Raw genomic sequence first — 25,219 nt, 5'->3', positions numbered from 1 at the left:
TTACACCAAATTCCAGGACTATTAGTAGCAGTGGCACATGTATGGAGTACCCGGCGTGGAGGAACTGCCGTCAGGCGGGGGGGAAAGAAGAGAGAACAAGGGAGGACCTGGCATGGGATACTTGTCGGCGCCCTTTACGTGGCAACTCTTGGCATACCTTGAGCATGCAAAACAAAGAATATCACTGTGACTTGTCACATGTGACTTCATTCATCATCCATTCATTCAAGCATTCATTCATTCATTCATTCATTCACATAACAGAAACAATTTTCTGGAATAAACTTTGACAGTAATAAATAAAATGTAACATTTATTTCATCATGGATTTTCAAAATGCTACTCAAAACAACCAGGTTCAACTAATTTTGTTTCTAATTAAATAAAAAATGCCAATACTCAATTTGCATTTTCTATCATTGAGATTTGTGACTTCCTGTGACCTCAAATATATGCCTAGACATCCATGCCCTCAAAGATTAAGATCATGGTTGTTCTCAGCTTCCTACCAGCAGGATAATTCCAGTCTCCTGCCATTGGTCTATGACATCAATAATTGGCCTAGGCACCTCCTGTGCAAACTCATGTCAAGAATGCTTGGCCATTACCCTGGAGGTTCGCCATGCAATCTTCCACACAAAGTATATTTTTTGCTGTTAAGTCTCTCCCAACATTTTCCCTTGAGCAGCTGCACTTCCAGAAGTTTGAAGAGTGCTGCCCATAACCCACCCGTGTCTCCTTCAAGGCTGGCTGATGAGGTCACAGCTGCTAGGGTAAGCGGCAGCAACAGATCAATAGATTAGGGCATGCTGAAACTGACACAATGCAGTGTTATGCAGGAAAATTTAACATGGCTGATGTCAGAACTTTGCAATTAAAGATTGTGATCTTTATGGAAGCCTTCAGATAGGCATTAAGTAGATACACATTATTATACCTGCATTAAAAAGTAGTAAAGCAATTTATCACGTAACCTGCCGCATGTCATAAAATATGAAAACTATACTCAAAAGGCCTTGGAAGAGGCAGAGCTGCCTGACCTGGTGGAAGAACGCCTGCAGCTAAGTAACAGCTAAATACTGAGCTACCTCGGAGTTGAAGAAGTTTTTCCTTAAGCTGTTCGAAGAGCCGCATGCGATATAAATATTTAATTTTGACTCCTGATCAAGGGTGAACACATTATATTGTCATTTCATGGGCACTGCATTGAAGTTAACTTTCAAAGGAAATCTTATGACGTGGCCAGTTGAAGGACACAAAGCGGCACCATTTCCTGGCTGTACTTTATTGGACATCGGTCAGCCCACACATGAAACACTGTACAGTTTTATCCGCTTGAGGGTGTTTGAAAGCTAATAGTACTATAATAGAACAAAACACTAATGTAAGACAGAGTCTGGTTATAAATTGGATATAGTCAAAGGAGCCAATTCAATTGATAACAAGAAGTAGGATAGTGTTCTTGGCCAAATCAAATAGGCAGAGCAGAAAAGGAGTTGATGCATATTCAGCTTAATGGCTGTCACATATATGGCAATTTGTAGCTGTGCTTGAGGCCATTTTTGTGCAAAACCTGATCTTAACTTGTAGATTCATCTAAACTAGTTCTAGGTAACATGCAAGCCAGAGGTCTAACAAAAGGAAATCTTTTTTTTTTACAAGTAATTAAGAACCTATGACTTTTCCTCTTCACTTTTATAAAACTGAAACCTCTTTTTATTTTCCACTGTAATTGCGGGATAAAACAAAAGCAGTAATGTTATAATTATGAATCAGAAAACTGTCCTAATTTGGAACCGTAATCTCTAAAAAAAAATTATTGGGTGGCTTATATATAATGGATCATCAGGACCGGTTTTCTGGGTTTTCTCGGGTTTTTAATTAAAGACATGCCCATTGTTAGTTTTGACTTTAGTTGCAGAGAGGCACAATACACGCCAAACAAAAATCTGATCAACTTTGAGAACTCTGGGCGAAATACAAGAAAATGGGATGGAGAAAGTGGGTTGAATGACCTGTTTCCATGAATTTGATTGTGGTTATTTTAGTTCAATTAAAATAAATTATACTGCTGGCATAATATTGTGCAGTTTTGTTGGTAATAAGCATTGAAATAAATGATTTTATCGGTTTTCTAGAGCTTCAAAATCATTTGTTGTACAGTAAAATGACCTTATTCCTAAATAATGAAGTTAAAAAATTACAAACAAAAATGGATTTAATATAGAACTCCTCAAATGCAGATGCAGTATTTTTTTTTAAATCAGGCTAGTTGCCCACAGCAGAATAATTCTTGAAGAGGGTCCCTTCTCCGGTTTTTGGTGGCAGATAAAAGTACTTTCTTTTGTCTAGAATATAACATTGCAACAACTAATACATTACTGATCAGATTATTCCCAAGGTAGCCAAGAATTAAAATGAGTTATGATAACAATTATGCAATGCCAGTGCTTACCGAGCAGTTTCTTTCCACTCACAATCTTCTCCATCACGAAAGCAAAGTTCATCCAGCTCTGTGAAAAGATCATGAGGCATGTGCTCCTCATCATCATCTTCTATCCCCAGGATAAACTGGACACGTTGAGACGGAGTATCTGCAATTGTTTTCAAGAAAAATTAAATTAAATCTGGTTTAAGCACTGCACCTGTTCGATGCTCGTTGTAGAAATGCATTCCTTTAAATATAAATTGTGGCTTTCTCATTTTTGGCGGCACAGTTGGTTAACTGCACTTGATTCACAGAGTCTAGGATAGAAACCTACTGAAAAAAAAGAGTGCCTAACTACATAGATCTGAGAAACTGTCTCACAGGTAAAAGTTAATAACTTTCTTATTTTCTAGAGGAATATTAGAGATAATATTTTAACAACTAATATATATATTTTCAAAATATACTAAATGAGGGCTGTCAAATAATTAAAAAATTATTGTAATTAAATATTAAGTGCAAATTGAATTTGGCTAGTGAATAATTATACTATAGACAATAGACAACAGGTGCAGGAGTAGGCCATTCGGCCCTTCGAGCGAACACTGCCATTCAACGTGATCATGGCTGATCATCCCCAATCAGTACCCAGTTCCTGCCTTCTCCCCATATCCCCTGACTCCGCTGTCCTGAAGTCCTATCTTGCTCTCTCTTGAAAGTATCCTGAGAACCGGCCTCTACCGCCCTCTGAGGCAGAGAATTCCACATTCACAACTCTCTGAAAAAGTATTTCCTCGTCTCCGTTCTAAATGGCTTACCCCTTATTCTTAAACTGTGGCCCTTGGTTCTGGACTCCCCCAACATCGGGAATATGTTTCCTGCCTCTAGCGTATCCAAACCCTTCATAATCTTATATGTTTCAATAAGATTCCCTCTCATCCTTCTAAACTCTAGATTAGACAAGCCCAGCCGCTCCATTCTCTCAGCATATGACAGTCCCACCATCCTGGGAATTAACCTTGTAAACCTACGCTGTACCCCCCTCAATAACAAGAATGTCCTTCCTCAAATTAGGGGAGCAAAACTGCACACAATACTCCAGGTGTGGTCTCACTAGGGCCCAAAACAACTGCAGAAGGACCTCTTTGCTCTTATACTCAACTCCTCTTGTTTTGAAGGCCAACATGCAATTTGCTTTCTTCACTGCCTGCTGTACCTGCATGCTTACTTTCATTGACTGATGAACAAGGACCCCCAGATCCCATTGTACTTCCACTTTTCCCAACTTGACACAATTTGGATACTAATCTGCCTTCCTGTTTTTGCTACCAAAGTGGATAACCTCACATTTATCCACATTAAACTGCATCTGTTATGCATCTGCCCACTCGCCCAACCTGTCCAAGTCACCCTGCATTCTCATAGCATCCTCCACACAGTTCACACTGTCACCCAGCATTGTGTCATCTGCAAATTTGCTAATGTTACTTTGAATCCCTTCATCTAAATCATTGATGTATATTGTACATAGCTGCCCCCCCCCCCCCCCCCCCCACCCCACTTGTCACTGCCTGCCATTCTGAAAGGGACCCGTTAATCCCTACTCTTTGTTTCCACTCTGACAACCAATTTTCTATCCATGTCACCACTCTACCCCCAATACCATGTGCCCTAATTTTGCCCACTAATCTCCTATGTGGGACCTTATCAAATGCTTTCAGAAAGTCCAGGTACACTACATCCACTGGCTCTCCCTTGTCCATTTTCCTAGTTACATCCTCAAAAAAATCCAGAAGATCAGTCAAGCTTGATTTCCCCTTCGTAAATCCCGAATTTACTAAAATACTAATACATTTGAATGGTCCAAAGGGAAACAGTTTTTGTTTTGAATGATCGGATATAAAATATTAAAATTAATGATAGAGGGCAGCACAGTGGCGCAACGGTAGAGTTGCTGCCTCACAGCACCAGAGATCCAGATTCGATCCTGACTACAAGTGCTGTCTCTATGGAGTTTGTACGTTCTCTCAGTGACATTGTGGGTTGTCTCCGGGTGCCCCGTTTTCTGCCCACATTCCACAGACAAACTGGTTAGTGGGTTACTTGGCTTTGATAAATGTTGTGAATAACTTCTGTAAATTATTCCTAGTGCGTCAGATGATGTTAGTGTTAGGGTACATGGTGATCGCTGGTCGGTGTGGACTCGGCTGAAGGGCTTCTTTCCACTCTGTGTCTCTAAAGTTATCATTTTTAAATCTCTATTCATTGGAACTCTAGTTCCAGTAACTGCACAATATAATTCCCTCAGCCTCAACGTTGTTAACCACATAGCCCCTCAACAGGCTGCTTAGATTTTCTGCAACTTCAACAGTGTAATGATTTTTTTCCCTTTAGGTATCTGTAAGGAAGAGCAGGGAATGTGATTAGTTTGCATGTACAGATATGCTCAAAAGTTTAAACCCTTTACCAGTTGGTTAATTTATGTTCAGGGGCATGTGTTATTCACCCTGGCAAAATAGTTTAATATGTAGTGTTCATTCGTTTAGGCTTCACAATCTGGTACTATTTGCATCTAAAAGGCACACTCGACAACCAAGGTGAAGCTGCATTTGTTCAAGAAGATCCATTCAAGCCACATGTAAAATCAAAAACAAAACTGCTGATACTGGAAATCTAAAACAAAAACGGAATGCTGTAAACACTCAGCAGTTCATGCAACTGAGTGGTAGAACAAAAGGTTAACAAGCATCAACTAAAACATTAACTCTCTTTCTCTTTCCACAGATGCTGGCCAAGTGTGCCAGAATTTGCTGAACTAACAAATTGAGGAGAGACAGGGGTTGTGGTTCATCTTTGTCAAGAAATAAGCTTTGTGAAAATAAGTCCGATATAAGAGCCTTCCATTAAGCTATTTCAATGATACATAAAACCGAAAAAGAAATGTATTAACTTGTTTCTGTAATTACTTGTATTGGGCGCCTACAGGGAGGAGGTCCAGCACTTAGCAGCATGGTGCGCTGACAACAACCTGGCCCTTAACTCCAAGAAGACCAAGGAGCTCATTTTAGACTTCAGGAAGACCAGAGGCGGCACGCACACCCCCATCCACATTAACGGGACGGAGGTGGAACGTGTTTCTAGCTTCAGGTTCCTGGGGGGAACATCTCCGAAAAATACCTCTCTTTTAACCCACAATACTCTAGTAATCTGATCAAGAAGGCACTCATCAGGTAACTTCTTCCTGAGGAGACTGAAGAAGGTCCATCTGTCTCCTCAGATGACTGGGAAATTTACCGCTGCACCATCGAGAGCATCCTTACCAACTGTATCACAGTATGGTGGCAACTGCTTTGTCTCCGACCGGAGGGCATTGCAGAGGGTGGTGAAAATTGCCCAACGCATCACCGGTTCCACGCTCCCCTCCATTGAGTCTGTCCAAAGCAAGCGCTGCTGCCTGCGGAGGGCGCTCAGCATCGCCAAGGAACTGCTCTCACCCACCAGGGACTGTTTAAATGGAACCATCCGGGATGCGCAGCCAGGTTTCTCCGTCTGCCGAAACCAGCAGGTCGAGGAACAGCTTCTTTCCGTGTACGGGATGTCACTCTACTCAACAAAAAACCTCGGTGAGATGCCAATCACCAATATCCCCCGGACACTTATTCACAAAATTCAAATCGTTTGCTATGTCGCTCTTCAAGGGAGATGCTAAATGCATTTCATTGTCTCTGTACTGTACACTGACAATGACAATTAAAATTGAATCTGAATCTGAATCTGAATCTTTGGATTTCTCTTTTGGCTGAAAATTATGCAGTCAGGCAGGCAAGTTTGAAAGAGAACTCATCAGTGGCAATCAAATCTATTTAAATTGGCCATTGGAGAATGATAAAAGCAGCATTTATTAAGTAGGGGATAGTCAGAAAAATAATAACTTTTAATAAAAACTACTCTAGTAATAGAATATAGATAGCACTCATAGGTAACAAATTACCAAAGAATTGACCGAAAAGTGATATGACAGGTAAATTTAAGCTATGTCATACAGGCATATCGCAAGTGGCGTGGTGGCCGAGAGGAGAGGGGATTCTTACGTTTACGCAATGCCGAGGCAAGATGCTGCCTCACCCACTGAGTTTCTCCAGCATTTTTGTCTACCTTCGAGGCAATGTTAGAAATTAGATGTAAATGAACAGTGGATTGACACAGGGATAATGAGCAAATGGAACAAATTAGGAAATGGGCAGCCAATTTTAGATCTGCAGAAATTTATTGTGGATGACCGAGAAGCGTGTACAGGGTGAGGAATTTAAAAAAAAAAAAAAAAAATTGAGATGAGGAAAAATATCCACAAGCATTATTCACAAAAATAAAGTCACAAAATTTGTAATTTGGTTCAAATCATTGTTTATTATGTTCTACTGCAATGAAGAGAAAGCAATTTAATCTAATGTGCATGATTAATTTACTGCAATAAGACAATGGCAGAAGTCGATACAGCCATGCACGTCTACAATGAAAGGCATTTGAAAGTAAATGGTCACTGATGAATAAGATGGTGTTATCTGGCAGATCCACATATTTAACTAATCAGCAAATACATTTCATGGTAATGGCTTTGTAAAAGTGGGTTTAAAATAGTATTAAAGTTTAATTTACCTTTGACTCAAGTACTTCAGAATCAGTCTCAAGTATTTTATATGCAACATTTTTTTTTGAGAAATAATTTTTTTGAGACCACACCTGGAGTATTGGTCCCCTAACTTGAGGAAGGACATTCTTGCTATTGAGGAAGTGCAGCGTAGGTTTACAAAGTTAATTCCCGGGATGGCGGGTCTGTCATATGCTGAGAGAATGGAGCAGCTGGGCTTGTACACTCTGGAGTTTAGAAGGATGAGACATTCATCTCATTCAAACATATAAGATTGTTAAGGGCTTGGACATGCTAGAGGCAGGAAACAGGTTCCCGATGTTGGGGGAGACCAGAACCAGGGGCCACAGTTTAAGAATAAGGAGTAAGCCACCTAGAACGGAGACGAGGAAACACTTTTTCTCACAGTGGAGATTCTGTGGAATTTTCTGCCTCAGAGGGCGGTGGAGGCAGGTTCTCTGGATGCTTTCAAGAGAGAGCTAGATAGGGCTCTTAAAAATAGCAAAGTCAGGGGATATGGGGAGAAGGCAGGAACGGGGTACTGATTGGGGATGATCAGCTATGATCACATTAAATGTTGGTGCTGGCTCGAAGAGCCAAATGGCCTACTCCTGCACCTAGTCTATTGTATATGCAAGATTTTGGAAAAATTGATTCCTATGATAGGGTCATATGGGGAGAAGGCAGGAGAATGGGGTTTGGAGGGAAAGATAGATCCGCCATGATTGAATGGCGCAGTAGACTTGATGGGTGGAATGGCCTCATTCTGCTTATCATAATCACTTATGATTTTATGACATATTGAACACAAATTAATTTAGTGCATTCATCATAATGGAATCAGGCCTGTTAAATTAAAATTTAAAGACAATGATACATTTGTGAAGCTCGGAACCTAACAGGTTACAACTCACCAACATTATATCAGAACACAGAGTGTAAGTAGCAGCTCGAAAACAGATAAATTACACATTATGACAGAAACAACCAGCGGGTCAGGTGACATCTGTAGAGAGTGAAGTAGATTTAACATTTCAGGCCAATGATCTTTACCCGAAATTTGGAAATGTGAACGATGCCAAGATGCCAAGAAAGGAAGGTGCAAAGAAATTAAAGGCGCATAACGTGATACAAACAAGAGGTTAAATAAAAAAGGGCAGTGTCTAAAGTGGGTAGAAGACAAGTAGCAAAGTGTGGGTTCAAAGTAATTGTAAACGTGAATAGTAGAATTAGACCTTAAATTTTGGAAAGTTTGTGAATCTATCAGCAGAATTCTTAACATATTTTCCTGTACACCGAGGAGAATTCTGTAGTAAACCTCAATTCAGTCCACAAGCCTGGCCCCGAAGCTTCTGGTTGCCTGCCATTGTAATTCTACACTCCGACTGCTACCCTCAGTCTCTGACCCTTTTCAACTGCTCAAGGCACACCATGGCTTTAAATCTCAGTAACAGCTAACTAGCCTTTGAAAGGTCCTCTAAACTAAAAGGCCAAATAAGACATTTCACATTCTTTTGAAAGCAAAATTTTGTTGGATATACAATTCCTATAAAATGGATTTAATTATTTTAAGTGTAAATTTTCAAAATCTAATAGTTTAACAAATTACTGATAATTTTTCATTAGTTTTTGACTATTTTTCAATTTTTATGTATAGCAGAGATAATTCAGACCAAGCAGGCTATGGAAGGCCAGGCCATGCCAAGCAGTTAATTCAGGTCTATTTTTTACTTTACCCCATGTCGGATCAAATAAAAACATCCCACCTAAATGTTTTCATTACCAAAGGAAAAGGAGAAAGATTCAACCAAAGGAAAAGGAGATTCAATTAATTACATGAAAGGTGTATAATTTTATCACTGGTGCTATTCTTACAATGAAAACAATGTTCTTAGCTTTGAACATACTTAGCTTTTGTTCTGATATTCTATATCCTATAACTATACAACTCTGATCTGGGGGGGGGGGGGGGGGGGGTGGTGTGTGTGTGTGTGTGTGTGTGTGTGTGTGTGTGTGTGTGTGTGTGTGTGTGTGTGTGTGTGTGTGTGTGTGTGTGTGTGTGTGTGTGTGTGTGTGTGTGTGTGCGCATCTTCTCGAAAAAAAACGATGCACGAACGGGAATTTTTTTTACATATTCCGGTAGAGATTGACCCCCTGGAGTCCGAAATCCACTTATCTGAAAATGTTGTGCTTTATTTCTTGAGTTATTAATAAAAATGTTCACAAATCCAATACAACTTTGAAACCAAGACGCTTGTATTTTCGCTGATGACGTGACAATGGATCTGCCTGCCTGCCGTCTGCTCACGCTGCGACTGAAGTCATCACCTCCCACCTCTCCCCCGTTATACAAAAGTCACCCTGTCGATTGAAGACCAAAGATCATAACTGAAGACTGCGGCACATGCTGCGAGAGAAGAACAAGCCCTGTACTAGAGCTTTCGGGTCCGGACCGTCGCTGCCGAAAAACCTTTGGAAAAAAACCCCCGATGTCTTCTTGCTCGCGCTGCGAGTGACGTCACCCCCCCTCCCCCGACCACTCCCCTCGTACTCGGGCCCTGCCTGCAGCCTGGACCCAGGAGCGAGGTTCGGGAACCAGCCCGCCCCACTGACGACGCGCCACCCCCCCACCCCTCAAACACTACCCCCCTCTCTCTCTCTGCCCCCCCCCTTCTCTGCCCCCCTCCCGCTTCCTCTCTGCCCCCATGCCTCCTGTGGGGGCAACGGGTAGGGGAAGGGTGCATTTTGCATCTGGGAGCGAGGGAGTATTGCGTTCAGGAACCAGCTCTCCCCCGTGACGACGCGCCCCCCTCCACCCAAACTCTACCCCCTACCTCTCTGCTGCCCCCCCCCCCTGCTCCCTCTCTGCCCTCTCATGCACCCTCTCGCCCCCCCCCTCCGTGTCCCTCTCCCTCCGTGTCCCTCTCTGTTCCTCCGTGTCCCTCTCTGTGCCTCCGTGTCCCTCTCTGTGCCTGCGAATTGGGGGGCTATGTGTGAGTGGATAGGGCGGGGGAAAAGAAGTGAATTAATAATATTAATATAATATCAATGGGGGCGGTTAGTGTGTGTGGGGGGGGGGGGTGGGTTATGTGTGTCTGGTGGGGGGATTGGTTAGTGTGTGTGGGGCCTTGAGGGGATGGGACCCAATGGGTCCCACTTGGTTTAGTAACTACTAAAACCTCCTTTAAAATTAATATCAATGTCAGAAATTGAATTGCAACACAATATAACTTTGTCTCAAATGCTCTTCATCATAGTCATCAGAACATTTATTGTCGAATTGTATTATAATAATGGCCCTACAAGATCTTCATTTCAAATTAAACAGCTGTGGGAACTATAATTGACCATAAAGTCCCTGTGGCAGAGAGGTGGAAAACCTGAAATATTAATTCTATTCATCTCCTCACAGGCACTGCGTAACACGCGGTATATGTTCCGCTGATTCTTTAGTTTAGACTTCCAACGACTAGAGTTGTTTAATTTTGAAAACAAATATTTCAATCAGGATGTGGTTTGTTAAACTTTTTGTAGTTCTCTTCAAACTAAACCAATGGGACTCGCTTCTTACTTTGCTACCTTGGGAACGAGAAAAGCGGGCCAAAACCACAACTAATATGTAACTGTTGTGTTGTTGAGTATTTATACTCAGGTAAAAAGGACGAAAATTAGCAATAAGCTACAGAATCAGCTCCAGTGGATTTATTGCCCGAAAGAAAAATATCCTTTTAGAAGCAATAGTGTCATTGTTAAGTTCAAATGTGGATCCCATAGAGAAAAACAAAATTCCGTTTGTTTTAAAATCTGATATTTAATTCATACTAGACCAAGGGGGGTCCATTGGGTCCCGTCCCCTCAACAAGCAGGTTGCGGAGTGGGGGGGCTGTGGCATCACTGTGACCTCGGGATCTGCAGAACTTGCTCGTTCTTTCGGAGGTAGACAAAAATGCTAGAGAAACTCAGCGGGTGAAGCAGCATCTATGGAGCGAAGGAAATAGGCAACGTTTCGGGCCGAAGCGTTTCTTCAGACTAAACATTGCTCGTTCTTTCTGACCCTTTTGAAGAACGGGGGGAAAGGCGTGGTAATGTAACTCGTGGAAAACAGTGCGCATGCGCGTTGACAGCAGCTGCTGTAATCCAGAGTGGGGAGGCGGTGCCGCAAGCGAGGTGGACCACGAGTAAAGGCATTGTGAGGTCAGCAGCTGGGCAGCAGTTATATTTTTTTTAAATGTCAGTTTGGTGATGAATTTTAGTAAATAACTCGTGAAATAATTAACCAAATTTACAGAGGAGTGGATTTTTGAAATCATAAGGTAAATTTCTACCAGAAGATGTAAAAATTTCACCGTTATTATAACGTCAGCAGCTGGACAGCGGTCAGACGTGAAAAAAACGTTAGATTGGTCAACAATTTTAATTAAAACATTCGGGAAAATAATTAACCAAATTTACAGAGGAGTGGATTTCTAAAATCATAAAAAAAATCTCTACCAAAATATGTAAAAATGTCCCCGTTTCGGCGTCTGGTTTTCGAGATGCGTTTCAAAGGCGTAATCACACACACAAGCAGAGTTTTAATGTATATGATATTTTAGTGAGCACAAAAGATTACGTACATTCTGAAGCAATTTAATATAATAAAATAAATCACAATTATAACCTTAAACTTTACATACTCTTCTTTCCCATGAGAAATTGCATTAATAAATATATCTGCGAATTTGCAAACTAGTTACCTTGTCTATAGTTTATACCTCATATAATCAAATTATATATGTATTTAATTCTTAATACAAGAATACCTTAATACCTAAAGGGTTAATTCTGATCTTTTGTTAGGAAGAGATTCCTTAATGGCCGCAAGTGATACCAGATATCCACCTCCAGAAAGTCAAGACAAAGAAAATTAGATTTTTTAAAAAGGAGTATCAAAGCAAAATTATTAGTTTGGACTAAATAAAGTTAATGCCCATATAGAAACATAGAAAATAGGTGCAGGAGTAGGCCCTTCGAGCCTGCACCACCATTCAATATGATCATGGCTTATCATCCAACTCAGTATCCTGTACCTGCCTTCTCTCCATACCCCCTGATCCCTTTAGCCCCAAGGGCCACATCTAACTCCCTCTTAAATATAGACAATGAACTGGCCTCAACTATCTTCTGTGGCAGTGTTTGAGTCAGTAGGGTATTTGGAAGGGGGAACAAGTGCACACTTACATGGTTGGAACGTGTAGACTGAGGTTAATAGAAGGGACAAGGTTACAAATGCACAATGAACAGAACGGCAAAGGGAACTTGTTAATTTTGTTATCACCTTGGTCCTCCCATCTTAGCAATTCATAAAATATTTAACGTTTGAATCCTTGAAAAGTATTAGAATCACAATTGTCGGCATTTTAATATTCATTCTTTTTTCATCCTTACCATATGAGGGAGATTCCCGTCCATCATCTTTATCTGAATCTTTCTCTTTTCCCTTTTTCTTATGATGATGTTTATGTCCACGATGCCTGTGACGCCTTCGGCTTTGTTTACCAAAGGGAACATGGACTCCAATGTATACAGCTCTGTGACCTGGAATTTCAAACACATGCCCAGTCAAAACGGACGTAAACTACAGAGGCCAAAACTGATTTTCAAAAACAGAAATTCATTAGTAAGAAAAAAATATATTTCTGAAATTATTGCACTACATAAAACTACCATTGAACTACCAGATCTTGCAGTAGTAATAATCCATACAGTGTGGATTCTGTTCCTGATTATTGTTTCCACAACTTTCCCCACCACCACAGGGAAAATTGACGCCTGCAATTACCAATTTCATTCCCTGATCCTTTTTTGATGAAGAGTGTAACATTTACAATAGTTTAGGCACCAGAGCAGTACAATGCCATCCATAATGTTTGGGACAAAGACCCATTATTTATTTATTTGCCTCTGTACTCCACAATTTGAGAATTGTAATAGAAAAAAATTAATGTGGTTAAAGTGCACATTGTCGGATTTTATTAAAGGCCATTTTTATACATTTTGGTTTAACAATGTAGAAATTACAGCTGTGTTTCAAAATCTCAAATTGTGGAGTACAGAGGCAAATAAATAAATGATGGATCTTTGTCCCAAACATTATGGAGGGCACTGTATCTACAAATGTTCAAATGCTTATGGCCAGTCGATTCAACTTTTCTCAGTAGCATTTCATCTGGGGCAGTTGATCTATCCACTTCAAGTGTAACTAGCTTTTTTTGTGTCACACTTTCATCAATTTCCAGCACATCCAAGATCTCAACTGCGTCTTGCTTTGCTAAGACTCCAGTAACATCAGGGTCTTTGGTGAAGACTAATGTACAGTACACATGTGGCCTTTGACTCTTGGAATAAATTTTCTATTTTAGTCTCTAAACAGACCACTTCTCCTCTATATCCTTTTCTAGTTCCATTTTCTGCCTGGTGTCATTCTCTGTCTGCCTCATCTTTCCTTTTTTAATTACTCTCTCGATTTTCTGAAGGCAGTCACTTGTATTAACAGCCTGGCATGCACTATTTGTTTTTTATTTCATACTTTATATCTCCCCCTTGTCTTAAAAGATAAGATTGTATATTGATAGGTCTAGGTAATTTGGTAATTTGTCAGAGGCTCCCAAGAATAGAAAATATTAACAAAAACAATATATATAACTCAGAAAGTTAAGAAACATATACAAGTTATGACCAAAATAATTCATAATTGCAGAAAAGTCTTCAAATGATTTTGATAAATGCAGAGGCAACACAGATTCAAAATACTCAGTGATTTTGTAAGAACAGAAAGATAAGCCAAATAGTATTGGGCACAAATTTATCTCCAAAAGGAGACACATGAGACTGTAGATGCTGTAATCTTGAGCAAATGATCAAAGTGCTGGAGGAACACTATCTATGGTGGTAAAAGGACAAATGTTGTTTCAGGTCAGGACCCTCTTTCAGGCTGATGGAGTAGTGTGGAGAAGACTGGCAGAGAGAGGCAAGGGAAATGGTGGGGCATGAACTGACAAGTAATAGGTGGATTCAGGTGAAGAAGGGCGATTGGAAGATGTGGAGATAGTAACACAAATTAGAGGTGACTTAGAGACAAGAGGGTGCAGATGTGCAATGAGATAAGGAAGGATGAGGAATAAAATAGAAAACCAGAGGTAGGGATCGCAGGTAGAATGAGGGAGGTGTCAGGGGAAGGAAAAGAGGGGATAAAAAACACCACCTGCAAGTTCTTGCCTCATCTCTTTCTTTCATCTCTCTTTACCAGCTTTCTTCAATCTACTCCATCAGCCTGAGGAAAAGTCCCAACCTGAAATGCCTCTCCTTTTACCTCCGTAGATGTTGTGTGGCACGCTGTATTTCTCCAGCATTGTTTTTTGCTCTCTTTTTAAATCTCCAAAAGAGTAAGCTTTAAGTTCATCCCAAAGAAATACAGTACTATTAAACAGATACGGTAGATAGTCAGAACCTTATTTTCCCAGGGAGGAAATGTAAAAGGTAGACGGCATTGCTTTAAGATGAGAGAGGGAAAGGTTTAAAGCAGATCAGTATGTCAAGTTTTTTTTTAAACTCAGAGTAGTGGATGCCTGGAATACATTGTGTCGGAAGGAACTGCAGATGCTTTAGGAACCAAAGATCCTGGAGCGGAGGGTTTAAACCAAAGATAGATACAAAAAGCAGGAGTAACTCAGTGGGACAGGCAGCATCTCTGGAGAGAAGGAATGGGTGACGTTTCAGGTCGAGACTCTGAAACACATTGCCAAGGTGATAGTGGAAACAGATACAAAAGTTGTATTTAAGAGGCTTTTAGATTGACACATGATTAGGGAATGTACGGATGTGGATCATATGCAGGGGGAGGAGATTCGTTTAATTTGGCGTCAATTTTAGCGCACATTGGGGTAGAAGAGCCTGTGCTTGTGCTTTTCTATATTCTATGGTCAACATGTCTAAGCATTGGAAGACAATTTGTATTTTACCGTTTCATCATCTGGTAAATGCAATCATAACAAAAACATAAACCGTCAAAAATACATAATTTTATGCAATCTTACTCTCTAGCTCTTCCTTCTCGAAGTTTGTATTGACAATTGTACTTGTTTTACCCAAATCCACGATAGCTTCATCATCGTGTCGCTGAAATAAAGTTACAGCACATTTCAAGTTCATTATTTACAACAAATGTCTTACTTTTTTTAAAAAACGTAATAACTTAATATACGACAATATTGTACTAAGTGCAAGATCAAGGAACAACATGCTCCTAACTGCAGAGATGCAAAAACTGTAATCGGTATAATCTCTGAACTGCAGTGAATTGTTCCATTTGAGCTATTTCTTGTTGTTGAGGGTCAACAACCTCACCTCCTCCACTATAACACTAAACACCGGCGTGCCACAAAGCTGTGTGCTCAGCCCTCTCCTCTACTCCCTCTTCACCCATGACTGCATCCCTAAGAATGGATCCAACGCCATCATTAAATTTGCCGACAACACCACGGTGGTAGGACTGATCAGTGACAACGACGAGTCAGCCTACAGGGATGAGGTCCAGCACCTGACAGCCTGGTGTGCCAACAATAACCTCGTCCTCAACTCCAAGAAGATGAAGGAAATTATTGTCGACTTCAGGAAGATCAGAGGGGGCAGACATACCCCCATCCATATAAACGGGACTGAGGTGGAGCGCGTCTCCAACTACAAATTCCTCGGGGTACACATCTCGGAGGATCTGTCCTGGTCCCTCAACACCTCCAAGCTGATCAAAAAGGCGCAGCAGCGCCTTTACTTCCTGAGGAGGCTCAAGAAAGCTCACCTGTCCCCCCAGATCCTGACCAACTTTTACCGTTGTATCATCGAAAGCATCCTGACCATCTGCTTCACGGTATGGTACAGCAGTTGCACCATAGCAGACAGGAAGGCACTACAATGGGTGGTGAAAACCGCGCAGTACATCATCGGTGCCCTGCTCCCTGCCATGGATGCCCTCCACCGAAAACGGTGTCTGAGACAGGCCGGGAAGATCATTAAAGACCCCTCCCACCCCAACCATGGACTGTTTGCCCTCCTCCCATCAGGGAGGCGGTACAGGAGCCTCGGGTCTCGTACTAGTAGGATGAGGAACAGCTTCTACAATAATACCATCACATTGCTGAACTCGGAGTCCCGCCGATAGATTTCTCCAGTCTCTCCGTCCACATTGTTTGATTATTCTGTATTTTTATTTCTATATTGCACTACTGCTACAGACTGACGCTAAACTGCATTTTGTTGTACCCATACTTGTATCTGTGCAATGACATTAAAGTTGAATAAAGTTATAAAGTTGATAAAGATAAATTCAAGAATTTCACTCACAATTTTAAGGATTTCACTGTCATTTAAGATATATTCAAACGAGATTTTCAACTGTGTTCTAATTGTGATGGTATACCCACTTACACATTGTTTAAAATGTGTGTTTTGTAGGCTTCCGAGAATTAAATATTTTCAACATTTATTCAAAAATCAAGTCATAATGAAAATTGGTACGCCTGATGACAAAGTATAATAATAGAAAACTCATGCTTAGAGTATTAATCAACAATGTCTAAATAAACTCACAACAGATATTGTTAGAGAAGTTAACAGTCTCTTGGGGAGACAGTCATGATAGTCTGCCATTGATACACAAAAGTTTTTTTTTGCTGTAGCAAAAACTACATATTAACCTACGATGATTGATTTAGGATTAAACACATTTTATAAATCAGGTTGTAGATGCATTCTTGATTATTACATTACAGATGAAACCCACATTCCTAGATCACAATTTTCTGTAACACGAGACCACATTATCTGTGCATGCCACAAGCAAAGAAACTTGGGGGGGGGGGAGAATGTGTTTGTTTTTTATTTACGTTTTCCCCATATAAATTCTGTAAGAGAAAATGTAATTTGGTATTTCAAATTTGCAGATGCTGGTTTAAACCAAAGATACAAAAAGCTGGAGTAACTCAGCGGGACAAACAGCATCTCTGAAAAGAAGGAATGAGCGATGTTTCGGGTCGAGACACGTATGATACGATAGAACTTTATTTATCCCAGGAGGGAAATTGGTCTGCCAACAGTCATAAAACACAACAAGATACATGAAACATGAAATTAAAGTGACAAGTGGAAAGACCACGATTTGGGATGTGCAAAGATTGAGAAGGGGGGGTGGGGGGGGGAGAGGGGGAAGAGGAGTCAGTCTACCCCACAACAGAAGGAGGAAGAGTTGTACAGTTTGATAGACACGGGGAAAAAGGATCTCCTGTGGCGTTCCGTGTTGCATCTTGGTGGAACCAGTCTGTTTTTGAAGGTGCTCCTCAGGTTAACCAGTGTGTCATGGCTGTACTTCCAAATGATAGGGGTGTACTTCCAAATACAATTTGAAATCATTTGAAATAAAAATCTATTGTATGCATGTTTCTCAACAAAGTTATATTAATTGGGTAATATCTTAATAAGTAGAATTTAAGTAATGTGTTTCTGTCATAAGGTAAATCACCCACTGTGGAAACTGAGCTTCTCAATTACTTGTTGCATTAAATATAGAATAAATCCACTCTTAATTTTTAAACATTAGAAATTCAAACAATAATAAGTTTAAACAACGTTTAACGTTTGGTTTTGATGCTTAAGAAAATAACACCATCTGATTGCAAACTGCAGAACTTCCAAATTCAACCTTTATCAGTGTTAAAATAATTTACTTCAGACATCATTTTGCTACTCTGGGCAAAACAAAACAGGCAATATCAATTTCGATCCCATGCTGATATACGCCAGATAAAGAAAGTGGGATTGAGCTCAACTGTTAAGGGTTTCAATCATGTTTTCCTGACAACAAACTGCCCAAATTGTTAAATGTGTGTTCCTTGAGCAACATACCACAGTTCCAATATTTTTTTCAGTGTATGGGGGTGAGGTTGGAGAACAGGGTCAGGCATATAAGTGGGCGAGAAAAGAAAATAACATTGGCGTATGAATTGTTATAGTTGTACCAAGAACATATATCGTTCAGAACAAAAGGTAGCTGGATCACATCTAAAACGTTGACTGAATACTATAGCCAATAAAATCTAACCTAAAAGATAATTTCCCACATGGTTTCTACTTTTAATCATGATACACTCATTGGTTCCAGTACTCATTGGCACATAATTTGACAAACGTTAAGCATTCCCAGTATCAAATAACTCCTATTTATATCCATGGCACGTGAATTTATGTGTCAACTTAAATGTAGGTCCCAAGGTGCTCATCTGTACAAAACTGCAACACGAGAACATAAGAATTAAAGAGGACTGATAGTCAACACAATTTAGGCACCAAATTATTTCACCCAACAGACAAAAAATGCCTTGGGATTTAGGCATAAATTGTGACACGTCACAAAGATGGGCCGGTTCAAGTTGTACTCACCAAAATCCCAGTCTACTTCATCATAATTCTCGTGTTTTTTCTTATCCCTCTGTCAAACATGGCAGAAGGTACAACATTGCAGAAGGTACAACATTGCAGCTTGGTGTCTGCAAGCCATGGCTCCAGGAGTCCTCAAAAGTAACCCAACATCCTATGGTGTGTCAAGATAGTAAAATGCAGCAAGGCATCCTCTTTTCGATAACCGATCTGAGTGAAAATGTTTAACCTAACTTATCTATGCCTCGTCCCCCTTTTTATATTTCTATCAGGTCGCCCCTCAGTCTCAAATGCTCCAGTAAACACAAACTCAGCCTCAACAACATCTCCCTTTAATTAAAATCCTCCAATCCAGGAAATATCCAGAAGAACATCCTCTGAACCCTTTCTTATATAACCACATACTTCCTATACCGTGACATTCAGAATGACACACAATACTCCAAGAATGATCTAGCCAGTGTTTTGTAAAGTTGCAACATAACATCCCATCTTTTTTATCCTATGTCCTAACCTTTGAAGCCAAGCATGTCATGCATTTTCTTCACCACCTTATCTAACTTCATTGCCACATTCAATGAGCTGTGGACTTGAACCGCAAAGTGCATCTATTCCTCAACATTCCTTAATGCCCTAGCATTTATTGTACATGTCCACCCCTACTCGATTTTCCAAAATGCATTATCTAGATTCCAATCTTCCAATGATCCACCCAACTTTCCATCTGATCTGCATCCTGCTGTTGCCTTACATAGTCTTGTTCTCTAATACCAACACCACCAATTTTCATGCAATCCACAAATTTACTAATCATTCCACCTACAAAGTGTTCTACAACAGATATAATACCAAAATGCCCTGATGACAGGGAAAAATGAGAAACTCTCTCTATCTAATGGGTGGTTGGATGATGGGATTGAAGTTGGGAAACCAACCATGGGAGAACTGGACAGAGAAAACAAAATGCCAAGGATTTCCACAACAAAATCGGTTGAGCCACGAGGGGAGTTGACTTGCACTAACAATATCAGGCCATTATTCATCATGCTGGCTTTAATAGTAATTGTAGTTGACCAGCCGCAAAAGTTATAGCTGCTTACCATTCTTCAATCAATATTTGTGGATAGAAACTCAGTTAATGTTTAACTCTATCCATAGATACTGGTGAACCTGAAGAGCAATTCCAACATTTTATGGTTTTATGCCATTCTCACCCACTCTTTGTGCAGGAAATTCAAGTGCATCCAGTGTCAGCCATCTGTCAAAGAATGTCACTTTATCTTCTACTTATCCAAAAAATTGACTTTAAAAAAAATCACTCAACCCAATGCTTGGATTTAAGATCTGTTTACACTGTAAACAAAATAAAGGTCTCCAAATCGGAGGCATCAAGTCAAATATAAACAAGTAGGATCAAAATAAACTATATTTTTCTTCAATAAAGCGCATGCAATTATGCATGATTTTCTTCGGGAAGATATTGTTTCTGCAGCCTAAGATTCAGAAGGCTTTCTGATGAATTAGTACGTGTTCTCTGCCATCCTTCTTATATTGCACCTTAGCCTTGTTCTTTGCAGCATGCAGGATTACCTTCAATGCTTTTAAAAGTTCATTCAAGTAACTTGTTACCCTAAAAGCCCTTCAACACTAAGCAATTATACGCCATCCTCTAATTAATGTAGTTTACTTGGTGTTTACATTTGAATCGTCTAAACCATGTTTGTACCTTAAAATCGATTTCTAGGAAACGATAAAATAATCTGCCCTAAAAAAGTCAAAGTTACTTAAAAAGTCCATCCCACACATTGTTACAATGGCTTACTTGTTACAAGTCTTAACTTAACAAATGTGCAGCCATCTTTCTCTACAGTCCATAGAGATTAAAATTTTAACGGGAGAGTAGTATGGGTGGGAGAACTGAGGGATGGAAGGATTGGACAGAATTGGGTGGGAAAACGTTAATAATTGAATAGAATGAGAAAATAGGAGACCTGTAAAAAGAAAGGGTAGCACAGTGTCACAGCAGTAGAGTTGCTGCCTTACAGCACCAGAGACCCGGGTTCAATCCTGACTATGGGTGTTGTCTGTTGTACATTCTCCCAGTGATCGTGTAGTTTTCACCGGGGTGGTCCAGTTTCCTCCCACTCTCCAAAGACGTACAGGTTTGTAGGTTAATTGGATTCCTGAAATTGTCCCTAGTGTGTAAAATAGAACCCGTGTACAGGTGATCGCTAATTGGCATGGACTCGGTGGGCCAAAGTGCCTGTCTCTATGCGGTATCTCTAAGTTAATCTAAACCAAAAAAAACCCTTGCCTATGTCAACCTATTACCTGCCACATCCTGCCCGGCCTTTCCCTTTTTTCAGCTTTGTTCTCCTCCCTGCAATCAATCTGAACAAGGGTCTCAACCCGAACGTCACCTAGCCATGTTCTCCAAAGATGCTGCCTAACCTCTGAGTTACTTCACCACTTTGTGTCCTTACACAAATTTTCAAATTTAAATTCCAATTAAAACAAAATTAGGAATGATTACATATACTAGACCATTTCCTATTTTCTGTGAAGATTTTTTAACCAATATCACCAATTCAAATGATTATTTTAATTGCCACCAATTAAAAATGCCAAAACCAGTTAACAAGTTCATCTTAAATAATATGTTTGAATGCCAGTGGCAAGTAACTGCAACTATATTCGGTACAACATCACTTTTATGTGCATTTGCAAAGACAAATATATGAAGAGAGAGCAGTGGAGGCCAAGTCACCGGATGGATTTAAGAGAGAGTTAGATAGAGCTCTAGGGGTTAGTGGAGTCAAGGGATATGGGGAGAAGGCAGGCACGGGTTATTGATAGGGGACGATCAGCCATGATCACAATGAATGGCGGTGCTTGCTCGAAGGGCCGAATGGCCTCCTCCTGCACCTATTTTCTATGTTTCTAAGAGATGACTTGGCAACTTATATGGTGATAACGTAGTACATTATGCCAGTCAGTGAAGAGCGAGAAAACGTAAGGAAATGTTAATGGCCATGCATTTTTTTTGAATATTAAATGAAGGAAAAGCACAGATTATTTAAAAACAAAAATTCTAGTTATTACTACTTCATATATTCTTTAATATTTAATTAACAAATAACTAATTAGTTTCAATTACATATCACTAATTGATGAAAATAATTTCAATATTGAAAAATAAAGTTTGAAATTGATATACTCAAATAGGCCAGATTCTAATAAAAAGCACTCAATAAACGATTGTCAGGTCAATTAAAGTAAATTGCAACCTGAAATGTTGTCACAGTACAGATATTTTAAAATTTAACAAAACATTTAGTATCTTAATAAACGGAATACCATACTTGGATTTTTGGTGGCAGCAAGATATAATGCGTGGACTGCATGTTCTTGAGACTTCTTCACACTGGCCGGGTGAATGCCAACTTGATCATAAATAGATGCAAGCAACCATGCAAACTGCACTCCAACCATTACATAAAGGTTATAATGAAGGACAAGGGTTTATATTGCACAGTAACTGAATCTGAAGTGCAAGAATTTTTTTCCATCCCAACTTATGACTACTTCACAGAATATATCCAGCACTAAATATGTCAGGTCTTGAGAATGAAGTCCTTATGTACGGCAAAACACTGATGGACGACATATAATTCAACATTACGAGGAATGTGATTATGCCATACAGTCATCCCAATAAAAAGCAACACACACAAAATACATTTTAACATTAACATCCATCACAGTGAGGAATGTGGCGTAGTCACTGTGGTGGATATTTATGTTAAAATGTATTTTGTGTGTCAGTTGCTTTTTATTGGTATGATGACTGTATTGGCAAATCAAATTCATCGTATGTTGAAAAACATACTTGGCTAATGAAGTATGATTATGATTATCCATTAAAATTCTCTGCTTCTTGACGCTTATAAGCAATACATCCCAAAGTGCTTCAGAGATACTGCAGAAAATGAGTGTCTCACCAAGAGGCATCACAGTGGTGAACTTTGAAGATATTTAAAAGGGTGAAGTTGAAAGGTAGAATGTTATGGAAATAATTTCTCAGCATAGAACACAGGCTGTTCATAGTCTAGTCACCAAGGGTAAAGAGGAACAGCTGCATGTGTAAAAGGCCACATACCAGAAAATCTATTTAGCATGAGGATGATTTCAAACACTGGAAGCATTTACAGATATATGCAGAAACATGGAGACATAGAAACATAGAAAATAGGTGCAGGAGTAGGCCATTCGGCCCTTCGAGCCTGCACCGCCATTCAATATGATCATGGCTGATCATCCAACTGGGTATCCTGTACCTGCCTCCTCTCCATACCCCCTGATCCCTTTAGCCACAAGGGCCACATCTAACTCCCTCTTAAATATAGCCAGAATAATACCAGATACTGATTTAACCAAAATAATGTTAATTAAATTTGTAGGATCCAGAGACAAACAACCAACATTAAGGCAACAAATTAGAGTGCAATTCTCAAGTAAGACGAAGCAAGAGAGCATTCATATTTTGAATGATAAAATTAAAGCCTACCAGAGCAACAGATGTTACACAGGTATGGATAAAGGCTTCATTTGTGGATGGACTGAAGGAATTGATATAACAGAGGCAGAGATACAAGAATATAGTTAATGGCTTAGACACAGAGTTAGTGGTGAATCTTAAAATAGTAAAGGACACCAGATCAAGCTGCCTCTAAACAAAATATAATATGGGTTATCTTGAATAATAAGATATCTGGGACTATAGGAGGTAGATTTGATGCATAATCACAGAATACTACCAAAGGAGGCTTCCACTCAAGTGAGCATGTGTATGCAACTCCTTTGGAAAAAGGTAAACAAATAGACCTCACAGGCCTGCTTTGTCCCCATAACCTTTCAACTTTGTGTTCACTTTGTACAATATTAATATATTTTCTTCCAACACCCTTTCTGATGGGAGAATGTAGATCATCTGTATGTGAACATCACCTTTCATGTGCCTCGTCTCCAATAATCTCTGCCCCTGCCAGACCACAAATATAATTGGATTATTAACTGGGTATCTTTAAAGAAGGCAAAGTCACTTTTATAAGATAATATGGTAGCCAATGAAACAACAAGGAGGTACCCAATTTGTTAATCTACGTCATCATATTTATTAAAAGTCTGATGTCTGCCAATTCTCCATAAGAAATGTTGCAGTTTGGGGATAAAGCCATAGCATTCTTTAATACCCACAGGAAACGGACTGTTCCAGCCGCTACGACTGTTTGCCAAAAACGGAGAGGTGAGTCATTTCCCAAGTTCGGAAAACCAGGGACTAAGTACAGAACGTAGCAATAAATACAACTTTCATTCAGTGCACATCTCGTAGCAGGTGACTCGAACTTGATTAACGACTGTTTAAAACTGAGTCATTTCAAGTTGGAAAAGAAGGTAGTAGCAATAATACAAATTCAGTTAGCAGGGCTCGAAATTAACGGTTGCCCGGATGCCAATGGCCACCTAAAGTCCCGCCGGGCAACCTAAAAGCCCAGTCATTTTGCCCGGCTTGACACTGCAGATACTGGTTTATACCGAAGATAGACACAAAAAACTGGTCTACCTCAGCGGGTCAGGCAGCATCTCTGGAGGAAAGGAATAAGTGACGTTTCGGGTCGGTGGTGGCGACGGCTGTAGTGCAGGGTGACAGAAGGTCGGAGCGAATAACAAGCTCGCACAGCAGTGGCGGCTCCACCTCCTCCTGCACTCAGCCCACCCTCATTAGCAGCCGCTGCGTTTCGACTCCGCCAACAGCGATAACCGCTTTCAAAACAAACCCGCACGCCGAGGCCGGGAGGAGAGAGGAAGAGGGAGGCCCCATTCCACCGTCTGAAGCACCTGCACCGCTCGGCCCCGCACCTTCCTGTTGGCTGGCGGACGAGGGGAGGCGGTGGTGAGGAGATCCCAACTGCCTCCCTTTGGTGGCGGCACGTGGCGGTGGACAGGGACGGCCAAGGCAGCGGGGCGATGATGCCGGTGTTGTCCGAGGAGCGCTGCCCTTCTTTCTTCCCCATCGCTCTCTCTCTCTCCTACACCCCCTCCATCCCCCTTATCCTGGGACCTCTCCTCTCCATCCCACATTGATCCACATTCCTGCCTCTATTTAGTCCTCACTGACATCCCTGTGCTCCCTTCCCCCCCAAAACTATTCATCCTGCACTGATCACCCTATCCACCTCGCATTGATTCTCCTGCCACTCCCCATCCATCCTACACTGGTCCCCCAATTCATCCTGTACTGATCTCCTCATTCATCCTATACTGATCCCCCCCCATTCATCCTGCACTGATCTCCCGATCCATCCTGTACTGACATCCCCTCCATTTATCCTGCACCGATCCCCTCCATCCTTCCTGTAGTGATCTTCCCATTCATGCTGCACCACCCCCCCCCCATTCATCCTGTACTGATCCCCCCATGTATCGTGTACTGAACCCCACATTCATCCTGCACTGATCCCACCCATTCATTCTGTACTGATCCCCCCTCCATTCATCCTGCACTGATCCCCCCCCCCAATTCAACCTGTACTGATCCCCCTTCCCATTCATCTTGCACTGATCCCCCCTCCATCCATCCCGTACTGATCCCCCCCTTTCAATCACCACTGACATCC

At 40.7% G+C, this 25,219-nt stretch overlaps 1 protein-coding gene across 4 annotated transcripts in view; it reads right to left on the bottom strand.

Annotated features, from left to right (window-relative positions):
* The window catches only part of LOC129712168 (sodium bicarbonate cotransporter 3-like), a 107,383-nt gene that overhangs the window by 62,984 nt on the left and 19,180 nt on the right, over nucleotides 1–25,219 (bottom strand). For 3 of the 4 annotated variants that reach the window (XM_055660449.1, XM_055660417.1, XM_055660434.1), the window contains exons 2-4: nucleotides 15,152–15,233; nucleotides 12,504–12,653; nucleotides 2,456–2,594 (exon numbers count right to left, since the gene is read on the bottom strand). In XM_055660449.1, the coding sequence (XP_055516424.1) occupies nucleotides 2,456–2,594; nucleotides 12,504–12,653; nucleotides 15,152–15,233 (371 nt within the window). Of the gene's footprint in view, nucleotides 1–2,455; nucleotides 2,595–12,503; nucleotides 12,654–15,151; nucleotides 15,234–21,904; nucleotides 21,963–25,219 lie in introns of those variants that run through there. The other variant, XM_055660426.1, reaches the window with a different exon arrangement.

This window comes from Leucoraja erinacea, chromosome 2 (assembly GCF_028641065.1).
Source record: "Leucoraja erinacea ecotype New England chromosome 2, Leri_hhj_1, whole genome shotgun sequence".
Taxonomy (NCBI): Eukaryota; Metazoa; Chordata; class Chondrichthyes; order Rajiformes; family Rajidae; genus Leucoraja; species Leucoraja erinaceus.
Note: the sequence above shows the minus strand (reverse complement) of the source record. Positions and strands in the feature narration are given on the sequence as shown.